This window comes from Pipistrellus kuhlii, unplaced genomic scaffold (genome assembly GCF_014108245.1).
Source record: "Pipistrellus kuhlii isolate mPipKuh1 unplaced genomic scaffold, mPipKuh1.p scaffold_m20_p_37, whole genome shotgun sequence".
In the NCBI taxonomy this organism is placed as follows: Eukaryota; Metazoa; Chordata; class Mammalia; order Chiroptera; family Vespertilionidae; genus Pipistrellus; species Pipistrellus kuhlii.
In genome coordinates this window covers 3,151,234-3,164,927 of record NW_023425537.1, presented here as the reverse complement: position 1 = coordinate 3,164,927, position 13,694 = coordinate 3,151,234, and the positions used below count along the sequence as shown (strand labels likewise).

The window sequence follows — 13,694 nt, the reverse complement described above, 5'->3', positions numbered from 1 at the left end:
CTGCTCCTTTATAACAGGCCGGGCAGTGGGCGGGGAGGGCGGGAAGGGGGAGTGGGCGATGACAATAGGCTTGCTCCTCTTTCCATTCCCCTGGGCTTTCATCACCCCTGGCTGGCAGCCAGCTCCCAGGTGCCCGTGGGCCCCCTCCCCTCCCACCCCCGGGTTTTGCCTCATTTCTCCGAAGCCCCATCGCTGGGCGTCTGCATGTGCGTGCGCCTGTCTCTGTGCTTAAGCCGTCACCTGTGATTCAGGCAGGCCCCGGAGCTACGCTTTCCCATGACCTAATATGGGGAAGAGGAGAGGCAGGACGTCACTGTCCCAGGCCCTCCCAGGCAGCTGCCTCCCCACCCCGGCCCACCTGGGCCCTGGGCCCTGGGCCCGGTAGGGAAAAGGTTAGGGAACCCGGCAGCTCCCCCAGCCCCCAGCCTGAGCTTACTGACACACCACGCTACACGCCCAGGGCTGTGGGCTGGGGAGGCAGCGAGGATGGAGCCCCCATCCTGCCTTGGCATCTGGACCTAAACCACCAGGCTCAGCACACAACACAGTCACATGGTCAGGTGTCAGCTGACCACCCCATGTTACAGCTAAGGAGACGAGGGCTTGTGAGGGATCGTGTCCCACTGCCTGGCGGTGTTTCACCCCTCGTCCCACAGCTCCAGACCCCTGCCCCCGCCCCCCTCTGCCCAGCCCTGGCCCCAGGGGAGCGCTCTTAGGGGCTGCAAGTCCATCTGGCCAGTGATCTGACCTGCCCCAACCCCGGGACTCGCCGACGCGGGGGCGGAGGGCTGGAGTGGGCAGAGAGGAGCTGAGCTACCAGATGGGGCAATGGCCGCTGTGGGAAGGGCCTCACAGTCAAAGGGAACTAGGAGAACCGAAAGCCAGGCCCCCTCCCACCTCCCTAGCCCTCCCCCACCCCAAGGGGCCACAGGGTGAGGTGAGAGCTTACCCTTTCGCTCCTGTCCAAGGACACTGCCTAAGAAGAGGCCTTCCTGAGACCCTCCCAGCCAGTCCCCCACCCACAGCCTTCCCTGACGTGGGCCTTCGGGATGGACCCTGAGCCGCCCCTCAGCGCTCCCCTGCCCTGCCCCCCACCCAGGCCCGGCCTGGGTCCCAGGCTCCAGGCCCCAGCAGACGGGCTGGGCGGAATGTGGTCGTGTCTCAGGCTGCCTGCCGATGGCTTCCACTCCCCAGGCAGGCCCGGACAGCCCCCGCCGGCAGCCGACCGAGATTCCCCAACAGCCCGGCGGCTGCCAAGCCACCAAAGCAAACAAGACAGCCCCCCACGCTCCCTGACACTGTGGTCACCCCGCCTCACACACACCCCGAGCCGGGCAGAGCCGGTCTGGTCTCTCGGGCTGTGCCGCTGCCACCTCCTCTCACCCACCCATGTTCCGGCCCACCCTCAGGAAGCCCCCTGCCCAGCCTCTCCCCCCCAGACCCAGGCGAAGGCGGGAGCTTCTAGAACAGGCGAAACTCCCAGGGAAGCCAGGGGTCCTCCCAGGGGCCAGCACAGGCGATGGCCACCCAGGGGCTGATTCTTAGACACAGTCCCCGCTTGTGGGGCTGGCCCATCGCCGAGCCCTAGGTCGTCCTCCTCCTTCCCTCTCATCCTCCCGGGAGCCCAGGGAGCAGAGAGGAGCTGAGCTACCAGATGGGGCAATGGCCGCTGTGGGAAGGGCCTCACGGTCAAAGGGAACTAGGAGAACCGAAAGCCAGGCCCCCTCCCACCTCCCTAGCCCTCCCCCACCCCAAGGGGCCACAGGGTGAGGTGAGAGCTTACCCTTTAAATATATCGATATGTTTATTGATTTCAGAGAGGTTGGGAGAGGGAGAGATAGAAGCATCCATGATGAGAGAGAATCACTGACGGGTGCTTCTGCAGCCCACACACTGGGAATTGAGGGGAATCAAACCACGACCTCCTGGTTCACAGGCCAACATTCAACCACTGAGCCACGCCAGCCAGGCATCCTCCACCCCAAAATGGAACGGACTCTCCTTCGCCCCCAGTCCCTCAGCCCACAGGGCCCCACACCAATGACCACACTGGACCCCAGGAGGCATTGAACTTCAGGCCAAGCTTTAATAGGGGTCACGGGGGCCACCTCGGGCGGCCCCTCAGCGAGGGCGGTGGGAAGCAGGTACAGAAAGGCAACAGCTCGCAGGCCGAGGCCCCGACGGGCGCGCGGGGCCCAGCAGCAGCGCGCTGGGGGCTGGAGGCGGTGGCCGCCCCGTGACCCTCGAGGCTGGGCTGTTGCGAGGGGGGAGGGCTCAGTGGGTAGAGCGGTGGACCTGCTCCCGGGAGGTGACCACCTTGCCATCCTGGACCTCCTCCACGATGGTGCGCACCTGGCGGCTGGTCACCGTGGCTGAAGAGGGAGGGGGTGGGGCAGGGAACCTCAGGCCGAGCCCCTCCCCCCGTCTCCCACACAGAAGGTCCTCCCACTCTCCCACCTCCCCTGGGCAGGATGGGGCTTACTCTTACCTTCCCGCGTGGGCTGTGAGGCCATGAACGAGGAGTACTGGTTGGCCAGGCTGCGGGGAGGGAGAGGGGACCGTCAGCCCAGGGGTGCTGGCTGGGAGCCCCATTTCCCTGAAGGAGAAGCAGCTGGGGAGCCCCAGAGTGAGGGAGAGAGGTCCCAGAAAATCAGAGGAATCCCAACTGGGAGTGCACGGAAAAGAACAGCAACCGCAAGGTCAAAGGGCACAGGCCCAAAAATGGACAGGAGTACGGAAAGGGGCCCAGAGGCCCTTTGCAGCCAGCCCGGGGTTTACAAGGAGAAGGGCCCAGCAAATAGACTCCAGTGAAGCAAGAGAGACTGTGGTTGGACTACAGGTAGACGTCACCATCCTCAGGACACAAAAACGCTGGAATACATGACGAAGCATGGCGGCTCCAAGACGGTCTCGGCCCCTTTACAGTAGGCCCGATCCACCTTCCCAACTCCAAACCAGATGGCCGCCCCGGTCCGCACCCCATCCTGGGTAATGGCATCGCCCACCGCGAGCCATGGGAACCAGAAACCCAGGGTCATGGTTACCCAGGCCTTGACGCGCTCACTCAGCTCTGATTCGCATGCTCACTCAGCTCTGATTGAATCCTGCTGTGAGCCAGGTTCGCCCCCACACCCCGGCCTGCCCCTGCCCCTGCCTGTGCCCCCACTCCTTCCACCCAGCAGGCGGCCTGACTCCCTGCTCCAGCCTCCTGGCAGGTCCCCGTGACCCCCGTGACCCCCTGGCCTCGAGGATGCAGCTGTCCGTCTGCAGCCAGAGGGAATGCTCTGAGACCTCTTGACCTCCTGGGTTTTGTCTTTCTGTGCCTGTTATGTCCTGTGGCTCTGTGCAAAGCCCCTCCATGCCTACACGACTGACTCAGCCTGCTTTAAGGCGGCTTTCCGTGCTCCCCAGACCCCAGCCAGCGGTCTCTGTGTCACCCCCTGCCAGCCTCCACACCTCCGCCTGGCCTCTGCCAGGGCTGCCCCTGTCCCGGGGGGGAAGCCTGGGCCCCGCGCCCCCACTCACTGGGCGTCCTCGCCCTCCAGCAGGCGGCGGTAGGTGGCGATCTCCTGCTCCAGCCGCGTCTTCACGTCCAGCAGCACCTGGTACTCGTGGTTCTGCCGCTCCATGTCGCAGCGCAGCTCGCCCAGCTGCTGCTCGACGCTGCCGATGAGCCCCTGCAGCTGGGCCAGCTGCGCCCCGTAGCGCGCCTCGGTCTCCGCCAGGCTGCCCTCCAGCGACGCTTTCTGTGGGCCAGCAGGCGGGTGGGCGGGTAAGACGGAGCCGGGACCCTTCCCCACCCACAGGAGGAGCCCCCCGTGGGGGTTGTGGGTGCAGCCAGTAACGAGGCGGGGTGGTCACTGGGGCAGTGAGGGGCTCTGTCACAGTGGAAGTGACACAGGTGAGGGAGTCTGGTTCTCCGAGGGGGGGGTCCACGCAGCCGGGGTAGCCCTGTGATGACAGGGCCGAGGCAGGGAGGCGGGGAGGGGCGGGACGAAGCCCTACCATGCTGAGCTGGGACTGCAGCTCAATCTCCAGGTTCTGCACGGAGCGGCGCAGCTCGGAGATCTCCGTCCGGTGGCTCTGCAGGGCCTCCGTGTTGGTGGCCACCTCGCGGTTCAGCTCCTCCGTCTGCAAGCGGGAGGGCCGTGGGGCTTCAGGAGGCCCCGTGTGGAGGTGGGGCCGGGGACAGGGGCCACCCCCGAGCCCTGGCCTCCCAGACCTGCCCCGCCAGTGCCTCGCTGGCCTCTGGGGGCCCCAGACACACGTGCACACAGACCCCCTCGGTTCGGAATTCGCCCTGCGTTGCGGGCACCTGCATGGGCTACTGCCCCTGAGATGTGGGCAAGGCTCAGACAGGCCTGGGTCTTGTCTTTCTTTCTTTTTTAAAAAAAATATATTTTATTGATTTTTTTATAGAGAGGAAGGGAGAGAGATAGAGTTAGAAACATCGATGAGAGAGAATCAGTGATCAACTGCCTCCTGCACACCTCCTACTGGAGATGTGCCTGCAGACAAGGTACATGCCCTTGACTGGAATCGAACCTGGGACCCTTCAGTCCACAGGCCGATGCTCTATCCACTGAGCCAAATCGGTTTCAGCTGGGTCTTGTCTTTCTGTGCCTGGTCCTGTCCTGGGGACCTGTCACTTCTCCACGTGTTTCCTGAGGGTCTGAGTGTGCCTCCAAACACACACACACCTGCAGAGGCCTGAGCGGGCGAAGCCCTGACTGCGGGGAGACCTGGTTTCCAGGCCGCAGTGGGGGATGCTGTGAGCTCTGAGCCTGGGGCCTCTCTGGGGGCCTCGCCATCCGCATCCCAACTTGAGGGTTGGTCCAACCGCTTTCCGAAGGTCCTTCCAGATGGCACAGCCTGAGCGGCTACACGTGCTCCAGCCCACGCTCCGCGCGCGGCACAGGCACGCACAGGTGTGCGCACACCTGCCCCCGCGGGCCACCCACCTTGGTGAAGAACCAGTCCTCGGCGTCCTTGCGGTTCTTCTCCGCGATCTTCTCGTACTGGTCGCGCATCTCGTTCAGGATGCGGCTCAGGTCCACGCCCGGGGCGGCGTCCATCTCCACGCTCACGTCCCCGCCCACCTGGCCGCGCAGGGCGTTCATCTCCTGGGCAGAGAGGAGAGCGGGCGCTCACCCAGGGCCCCCCAGGGAGAGCGACCCTGCGGCCCGCCTTCTCCACCGGGCGAGACGGGTGCCGATGCCAGATGGACAGGCACACAGACAGGCCACCGGCTCCTCGCCCTGAAGGTGGGGGCAGCTGTCACGGCTCCAAGGTGCGGGGCTGTGGGGACATCGGACATCTTCCCCAACACACACTCGGTTCCATCCACACAGTGTGTGCTGTGTGTCCATCCCCAGCTCTCTGTCCTGACAGGGGACGCGCCGGGACAAGCTCCCCGCCTTGTCGCCCACTGCCGACCACAAAGCAGCCCCAAGGACCAGGTCTCATTAGGAAATGCCCTCCCTATCACCAGCCCCAAAGCCCATCGGAGGCACTTTCTGGGCTTCTGATGCTCGGGGTTCGGGCCCCCCTAGCTCAGGGCAGCCCAGAGGTCAGCTGAGAAGGAAGCCCACAGGCTCATGAGCCGCCCCCCCTGCAGGGTTTTGGGTTGAGTCTTGGGGCCCCCGGGATGCAGAGTTCCCTGAAAAAGGAGGGGGGGAGGTGGCAGAGGGGTGGAGTTGGACCGGGATGTGGACATGGGTCGGGCGGTTTGGAGGAAAGACGCCTGTGCAGCCTTGGGTAAACCCCTGAGCCTCTCTGAGCCCCCGTTTCGTCCCGATGGAGGGGAGATCCCACACTTTTCTCGCAGCGCTGGTGCTGGTGCCAGCGGAGACCTTTGCTGTGAATCACTGCCGTGTGCCGGGCAGATGACTATCACCCCTTTAATTAACTATTAATCAGCACGCGTGTTCTTAGAATGCAATCTCATTAGATCGCTAACTGCCACCTCACAGCAGGCCGTGCCTTCGGGGACATGGGAAGTATCCTGGTGGGGACAGGGCCCTCCGGGCCTCCCCCAGGGCCCTCCCAGGGTCACCCAGGTCAGGGCCAGGGCCAGGCACCCACCCTGGATGGGCACTGGGTGCAGAGCAGGGCCCTGGCCCAGGCAGATCGGGAGGCCCCAGCCTTGCTCGTTCCCAGGCGAGTGTCTCCTGCTGTCACCCCCCGGCGGGCCTCACCTCCTCGTGGTTCTTCCTCAGGTAGGCCAGCTCCTCCTTCAGGTTCTCGATCTGCATTTCCAGGTCGGCCCGGGCCAGGGTCAGCTCATCCAGCACCCGGCGCAGGCCATTGGTGTCGCCCTCCACGCTCATGCGCAGGTTCAGCTCCATCTCGTACCTGGGAGGGGCGGAGGCGTGAGCCATGGGGGACCCCTGGGCCGCCCCCGGGCACACGGAGGGCCCGGTGAGGCACAGGGCTGGACCCACGGCCAGCAGCCCCGGAGGCCCGGACTCACTTGGTGCGGAAGTCGTCGGCGGCCAGGCGGGCGTTGTCGATCTGCAGCACCAGGCTGGCGTTGTCGATGGTGGCGGCCAGGATCTGGGGAGAGCGATGGTGGGCCCTGTGAGCAAGCACCCAGGGAGACCCTGCACCCCTCTAGCAGCTCTTTGGAGGGGGTGCCCGAGGGAAGGAGGGTCCCCATGGTGTGGACTCCTCCTCTGAGGACCTAACTGGGGGACTCACAGAGGGGCAGGGGCACTGTGCCCAGGTAACCATGATGCCAGCAGACTCACATCTATCCCTAAACAACATGGGGTCACTGCCCAAGCCACCTGGACCTGACTCCCTCTTTCTTTTCTGTCTTTCTGTCTTTCTTTCTTTCTTTCTTTCTTTCTTTCTTTCTTTTAAAATATATTTTATTGATTTTTTATGGAGAAAGGGAGAGGGATAGAAAGTTAGAAACATGGATCAGCTGCCTCCTGCACACCCCCTACTGGGTATGTGCCCGCAACCAAGGTACATGCCCTTGACAGGAAATGAACCTGGGACCCTTGAGTGTGCAGGCCGACGCTCTATCCACTGAGCCAAACCAGTTAGGGCCTGTCTCCCTCTTTCACCTCTAGACTCAGTTGCCACCTCCTCCAGGAAGCCCGCAGCAGTTCCCCACCGGGGTCCCTCCTCCTGGACATGTCTCCTTCCTGCCCCTCCCTCTCTCACGGCGCTTCTCCCGAGTGTGATTTTTCCATGGCTTCTTTTATTTCTTCCCCCCGTGGACTCTGGGCCACGTCTGTCTCCTTCCCTTTAGAATCCCCAGCTCTGGGCATGGCGCCTGGGCCAGAGCTGGCCCCGGGGAAACACTCCTTTAATGAGGTGATTAATTAATTAGCGAGGTTACCACTGACCCCGCCGCACGCACACCCAGGGCAACGTTTTCTTGTCCCACCGGGTCATCGGGACGTGTAAGTGAAAACAGGGAAGACTCGCGAAGGAGCAGAGGGCCCGTTATTATTACTGCTGCTGTCGTCGTCGTTGTTGTTGTGAGAAATGCCCAAGAGAAACTCCAGCCAAGACCCATGGAGCTGGTGGGCAGAGCGAGGCCCGGATTGGAGGGTGCGATCTGGAATTTTGGGAAGGCTGAGGGCTGGAGTGCAGAAGGTGCAGAGAGGGAAGCTTCGGCGGTCGGCTCCTCCTGGCTCCGGCCCCAGGTTTCCAGGCTGAGCCGGGGGCCGCTCTGGGAGGCAGGCCTCCGTGGGTCCGTCCCTCTCACCTCCCCGCTCAGGATGCTGTCCGGGCCTGGTGAGGGGCGCCGGGGCCATTGCCAACACCCCTGAGGGGCACGGTGACTCAGAGGGGCGGAGGCGGGGGTGCAGGGGGCACTGGGGTTGGTGTTGGGGAGTTGGCCGACCCCGAACGGACTGGGGAACACGCTGACTCATAGGGGCTCTCCCGGGCGCCCCGTGGCCCAGACCAAGCCCGGTATCTATCTGATCTGGCTCTCCCCGTGGCCCTGCTGCCAGGGAGCGGCTGCAGGAATTCCCCGCCGGGCACCGGTCCCGGGCAGGAACCCGCAAAGCCCCCCGAGAGCCAGCACCACGCCCGGTGCTCCACCAGGAATCGGCAAGCCTGACCACGGGCGCCAGCCGGGCCCCACCCGCTGCCCTCAGCCGGGCTCTCTGGCTCTCATGGGCCTCCCAGCTGCCTCTGGGGTTGCAACACTGTAGGACCCTGCAAGGGCGGGCTCGTGCAGAAAACCCAGTGCCTCCTTCACAGAATGCCAAGGCCATGCTCTTAGAGGGAGGTGACCAGACGTCCCGCTTTTGGCAGGACAGTCCCGATTTTTAACAATTTGTCCCGCGTCCCACAGCGTTTTAAAAAAAAGTCCCGATTTTTCTTTCCAAAAATCGGGACTTTTAAAAAAGGCAGTGGGCCGCAGGACAAATTGTTAAAAGTCGGGACTTTCCTGCCAAAAGCGGGACGTCTGGTCATCTTATCTTAGAGGGAGGGGTGGGGGGAGAGAGAGAGAGAGAGAGAGAGAAAGAGAGAGAGAGAGAGAGAGAGAGAGAGAGAGAGAGAGAGAGACCCATCAGACCAAGAGAAATCCCTTCCCTGAAGCTTCCAGTCTGAGAGGAAGGACACAGCTCCTTCCTTCCGGGACCCCCCCCCCATCTCCAAGAGAGACCCGGGCTCCGCCCTCAGGAACCCCCAGAATGACCCGCCCAGAGGGGGTGAGGAGGACCCACCACGAAGGCAGCCACGAGGACCTGCCACCCTCAGCGAAATCCGCACAACACTCAGGGCCTCGACTGAACCTTGACGTGCTGAAGGAACCCCAAGATCTGGGGGGGTGGGGGGTGAGGCAAGTGCCACCCACCCAGGAGGGCTGCCTGGAGGAGGTGAGGCAGGCGGAGCCAGAGGGGAATGGCTCGATGCCTTCCCAGCTCGGGTTCCGTCCCCCAGCAGCCAGCACCAAACTCTCACCCACCTCTGTGCCTCTGCCTGCGCCACCCTCTATACCTGGGATGCCGTCTGCTGCCTTCGAGGTTCTGAAGCACCCCCCTGCTTGCTCCTCCATCACCACCCAAACACACGCCCTCCCCCTCCCCCCGAAAGAGAGAACTCCAAACAACCGCCCTTCCTGGAGTGTCCTCCGGGCCTGAGACCAGGAAGTGGATGCCTGATGGAGACCTCAAGAACGTTCACTCAGGTGGGATGGGATGAGACAGAAGCAGGTGCCAAGCAAGGGCAGAGGGCAGAGGGCAGAGGGCAGAGGGCAGGGGGCCGCCTGGCCCACGCACCTTGCTCTTGAGCTCCTCGATGGCCTTGAAGTAGTGACTGTAGTCACGGGTCGGCTCGGGGCCCTGCTTCTTGTACCAGTCCCGGATCTTGACCTCCAGGTCGGCGTTGGCCTCCTCCAGGGCGCGCACCTTCTCCAGGTAGGAGGCCAGGCGGTCGTTGAGGTTCTGCATGGTCTCCTTCTCGCCGCCCCCCAGCAGGGCGTCCGACACGCTGTGGCCAGGGCCGTAGCCCCCACCCAGGCTGCAGGAGTAGCCCCCGCCGTAGCCGCCCCCCATGCCCGCCAGGAAGCGGGACGACGTGACCGACATGTTGCTGCTGGGGGCCCGGCAGGCGCCCCCCACGCGGACCGTGGACACCCGGGAGAAGCCCCCGGTGGGCAAGCCCAGGCCCTTGAGGGAGCCGGAGGTGGAGAACTGACGGAAGCTGGTGGTGGTGGCGGCCATGGTGTCAGGAGCAGAGTCTGGGCTGGACGGAGACCCTGGGCAGCCCTTTATAGCTGGGCCCCGGGTCCTTGAAGTCAGAGCCAGAACCCCAGCCCCGCAATTTGCTGCTGTATCAGCCGCCCAGGGCCTGGGGCTCAGGCTGGCCGTGCTGAGGCCCCCCCGAGGCCCAGGCCAGCCTCTCAGGAGCCCATTGTTCGAGAACAAAGGTGGCCTTGGAGCCGCAGCCCCGGGCCAGGGTGATCCTCCATCAGCGGCAATTAGGCCTCTGAGCTCATCTAGGGGGAGCCCAGAGCCCAGCCCAGGAGCCAGAAAAGGCCCAGAACAAGGCTGCACAGGCCTGAGCCCCGGGCTGCCCTGGCCCCCCACCCTGCATTCCTGGTCCCCAGGAGATGGTGAGACTGGGGGGGGCGGGGGCACCCTCACCCAGGCCCAAGCACCCTAAGGAGCCCCTCGGGCTGAGAGGGTGAATCCCCCTCTGACCCGGGAAGCCCCCAGATCTCTTGGGGTCCTCTCCCAAGTCTGTGGCCCTGGCCGGAGAGCCCCTTGTCTGAGGGGAATAGACACAGGGCTGGCTGACCTCCGGGAGCTTTGGATCTTAGAGGGGGTCAGGTGGTGAGCCTCAGCTTCCCCCTTGGTGAAATGGGGGTCATGCCTGCCTCCCCATCTCTGAGGGACTCTGGAGAGGAGGATCCCCGCCCCGCCCCAGCACCTGAAGAAAGCCCCTCCCGAGGGCCCCCCACTAGGAGGCAGGAGGGGGAGAAGCAGGGTCTGGGGGGCAGGGTGCCCCTCCGTGGGCTCTGCACCCCGCCCCGCCCTGTCAGGAGCAGCAGGATCCCACATCCTGGCGGCTGGCGCCTGCCACCGCCTGCCGACGAGGCGATTACCAGCCTAATCTCAGCGGCGCTAATGATTTAGGCCCTGCCAGCGCGCTGGCGGCACAGGCCCGTCTGCCCGGGGAGCTTCGCGGGAAGGGAGGCCAGGGCCGGCGGGACGGGCAGGGCGGGCGAGCCGGGGGCCCCCGGAAAGCTCGTGGGTGGCCTGGGCACTCCGCCACCTGCAGGGACAGGGAGGGAGGCAGCGGTTCCGTGCGGAGCGAGCTCCCCTGTGAGACTTTCTGCTGGGAGAGCGGGTGCCTCTCACCACGGGGTTTCCTGGCCTGGAGAGTGGGGACAGGGCGTGCCACCAGGGAGAGACGAGGCGAACCCCCATCTTGTCCCCTGCTTCCGCCCTGCCCAAGACGTCCGGGGGCTCTGAGGGTGGCTGGGGGGTGGAGGGAAGGGGCTCCAAGCCAAGGTCAGGCCACGAGGGCTGTTCCATGAGGTTAGACACCAAGGAGGACTTCCCAGCCCGGCCCGCGGGGCTCCTTGGTTGAGCTTCAGCCTATGAACTGGGAGGGCACATGTCCAGGTTGTGGGCTCCGTGCCCAGTAGGGGGCGTGCAGGAGGCAGCCGATCAATAATTCTCTCTCGCCAAAACCGGTCTGGCTCACTGGATAGTGTCAGCCTGTGGACTGAAGGGTCCCGGGTTCAATTCCGGACAAGGGCATGTACCTTGTTTGCAAGCATATCCTCAGTAGGGGTTATGCAGGAGGCAGCTGGTTGATGACTCTCTCTCATCGAAGTTTCTAACTCTCTATCCCTCTCTCTTCCTCTCTGTAAAAAATCAATAAAATATATATATATTTTTAAATAATTCTCTCTCATCATCAATGTTTCTCTCTCTCCCTCTTCCTTCCTTTCTGAAATCTATATATATTTTTTTTTTAATTTTTTTTTTTAAAGGAAGGACTCCTGGCACTCCAACACTGTCTTGGGGGAGGAGAGGGAACCCACAGAACCTGAGGTCACCTCGGTGCGCCAGCGGCAGGCCCTGCCCCCGCGGTGCCCTCACACAGACGGACATGCAGTGAAGAGAGGCCCCGCCAGCCCCTGCCGGAGCTGCACTCCCAGAACCCCTCCCCCAGGCTGCCGGCTTCCTCCCCTCCCCAGGCAGGCCTCCTCCCTCACAGAGGGATGCCCACCTCCAGCACTGAACCTCGGCAGAGCAGGGATGTGGGCAGGGGCCAGGCCGTGAGGCACCAACTGTTTGCAGTGCCTCTCCCTGGAGCCCGCCTCCGAAGTCCCTAGGCCTTGGCCTGGAGGCTCAGTTTAAAGGGGCAGAGAGCCTGGCCGGTGTGGCTCAATAGTCGAGTGTCGACCCATACGCCAAAAGGTCGCCGGTGCAATTCCCGGTCAGAGCACACGCCCAGGTTGCCGGCTGGATCCCCAGTGTGGGAGCAGCCGATCAATGTTTCTCTCTCATCCATGTCTCTCTCTCTCTCTCCCTCCCTCCCCCCCCTTCCTTTCTCTCTAAAATCTTTTTTTATTATTTATTTATTTATTTATTTTTAATAAAGGGGCAAAGAATCTGTCAACCTTTCCCCTCCCTTCAAAACCACCAAACCCTCGGCCCCATCACCACCACTCGCCCCTCTCCAGCCCCCTCACCCTGGCGTCAGGCTGCGTTCCCAGGACTGGGCCTCAGTCTCCCTGCACCAGTGACTCTGGGGCCCTTTGCGTGGCTCTGCGGAGCCCCCTCCGGCAGGAAGGCCCAAGTGCTGACAGACAGGCCCCCTCAGCCCCTCTTCCCAGGCGAAAGGGCAGAGTCAGACCCCAGGAAGGCCGCTCGCCCTCTGGATCTCCGGAGTGTGGGCCACCCCTGGCAGGTCCAAGGGGGCCAGCATGTCCCCCTCGCAGCCCAGGGTCAGCCCTCACCGGCTCTGCCCGACGGCACTCCGGGGAGGAAACCCAGGCTCAGGGCGCCGGACCCGGGCATTAGCGGCAGAGCCAGGCCTGGACCCGGGGCCCACGCGGCTCCCACGCTCCCTGCCGGGGAGGAAGGCCTGGCAGCAGCCGGCAGAGGGCCTCTCGGCCACGATGCCTCCTGCCTGGGCCTGTCCTCCACCCCCGGCAGGGAGAGGCCCCTGGCAGCCCCCACAGGCGTCAGCATCTTGGCCCTCTGAGAGGACGAGAGGAAAAGGAGGGCGAGATCCAGCCCCAGAGGCTGCTGGGAACCCAGCACAGGGGGGAGAGGAACAGGAAGGGGAGGCCCAGGGAATGGCTCCCAGCATCCCCAAGGGACCTCACACCAGCCCGAGGCTGGACTAACTGGAGGTCATGAGTCTCCTCTCCGGGGCTGCTCACGGGGGGACTGGGGCAGGACCAGGTGCTGCGGGAGGGTCCCTGCGTCACCCCCCCCATGATGGTGAGGGGGGCACAGGTCTAGGCCACCCGAGGGCCCCAGGACACAGCTGAGGTTCCATAAGGGCATATTGGTGTTGACGGGGCCCGAGCCATAGCTGCCCAGCTGACCTTGGCTCCTATGGGACCCCCCGCGTGAACTGTCACCCCCCACCCCCGTTAATGCCCACCACACCCCAGCCCCCCACAGCCCAGAGCAGCAGTTGTTAAGATGACCAGACGTCCCGCTTTTGGCGGGACAGTCCCGATTTTTAACCATTTGTCCCAGCGTTTTAAAAAAAAAGTACAAAAGATTTAAAAGAATCTTTCAAAAAAAATCGGGACGTTTTTAAAACTTCGCGGGATGCGGGACAAATGGTTAAAAATCGGGATTGTCCGGCCAAAAGCGGGACGTCTGGTCACCTTACTGTAGGTGCTAAGTACCGTATTTTTTGGACCATAAGACGCTCCGGACCATAAGACGCACCAGTTTGTAGAGAAGGGAAATGAAGAAAAAAAGATTCTGAAACAAATAGTTTCCTAAAATAGTTTATGTGCATTAAAACCCAACATCACAGTCATAAACACATGTAATCAACCCTGTAAAGTAAACAGCAGCATTTAGAACCATTTTAGAGCCGGGCAAGCACACAGAGACCACACAGAGCCGGGCAAGTAAAAAAACTTTTTTTTTAAAGTATATGTGTAGGCTATATTTGGACCATAAGACTCAGGGACTTTTTCCCCCCACTTCTGGGGGGGAAAAAGTGCGTCTTATGGT

The 13,694-nt window shown here is 63.1% G+C and overlaps 1 protein-coding gene across 1 annotated transcript; it reads right to left on the bottom strand.

Annotated features, from left to right (window-relative positions):
* Positions 1-3,521: 3,521 nt before the first annotated feature.
* On the bottom strand, positions 3,522-9,710 carry LOC118702108 (keratin, type I cytoskeletal 42). The gene is made up of 6 exons (XM_036407758.2): positions 9,252-9,710; positions 6,473-6,555; positions 6,198-6,354; positions 4,962-5,123; positions 4,006-4,131; positions 3,522-3,746 (listed from the first exon to the last, which is right to left on the bottom strand). Exons 1-6 carry the CDS (start codon positions 9,693-9,695, stop codon positions 3,522-3,524), a joined length of 1,197 nt encoding a protein of 398 aa, XP_036263651.2. The 5' UTR covers positions 9,696-9,710.
* Between the last annotated feature and the right edge of the window lie 3,984 nt (positions 9,711-13,694).

What these genes read in the sequence shown, in the direction of transcription:
- LOC118702108 (XM_036407758.2), bottom strand. Translation starts at nt 9,695, where the DNA reads ATGGCCGCCACCACCACCAGCTTCCGTCAGTTCTCCACCTCCGGCTCC. An exon ending in TCGAGGAGCTCAAGAGCAAG is followed by an intron (nt 6,556 to 9,251) that starts GTGCGTGGGCCA and finishes CGCTCTCCCCAG; the next exon opens with ATCCTGGCCGCCACCATCGA. An exon ending in AGGACTGGTTCTTCACCAAG is followed by an intron (nt 4,132 to 4,961) that starts GTGGGTGGCCCG and finishes TCCCGCTTGCAG; the next exon opens with ACGGAGGAGCTGAACCGCGA.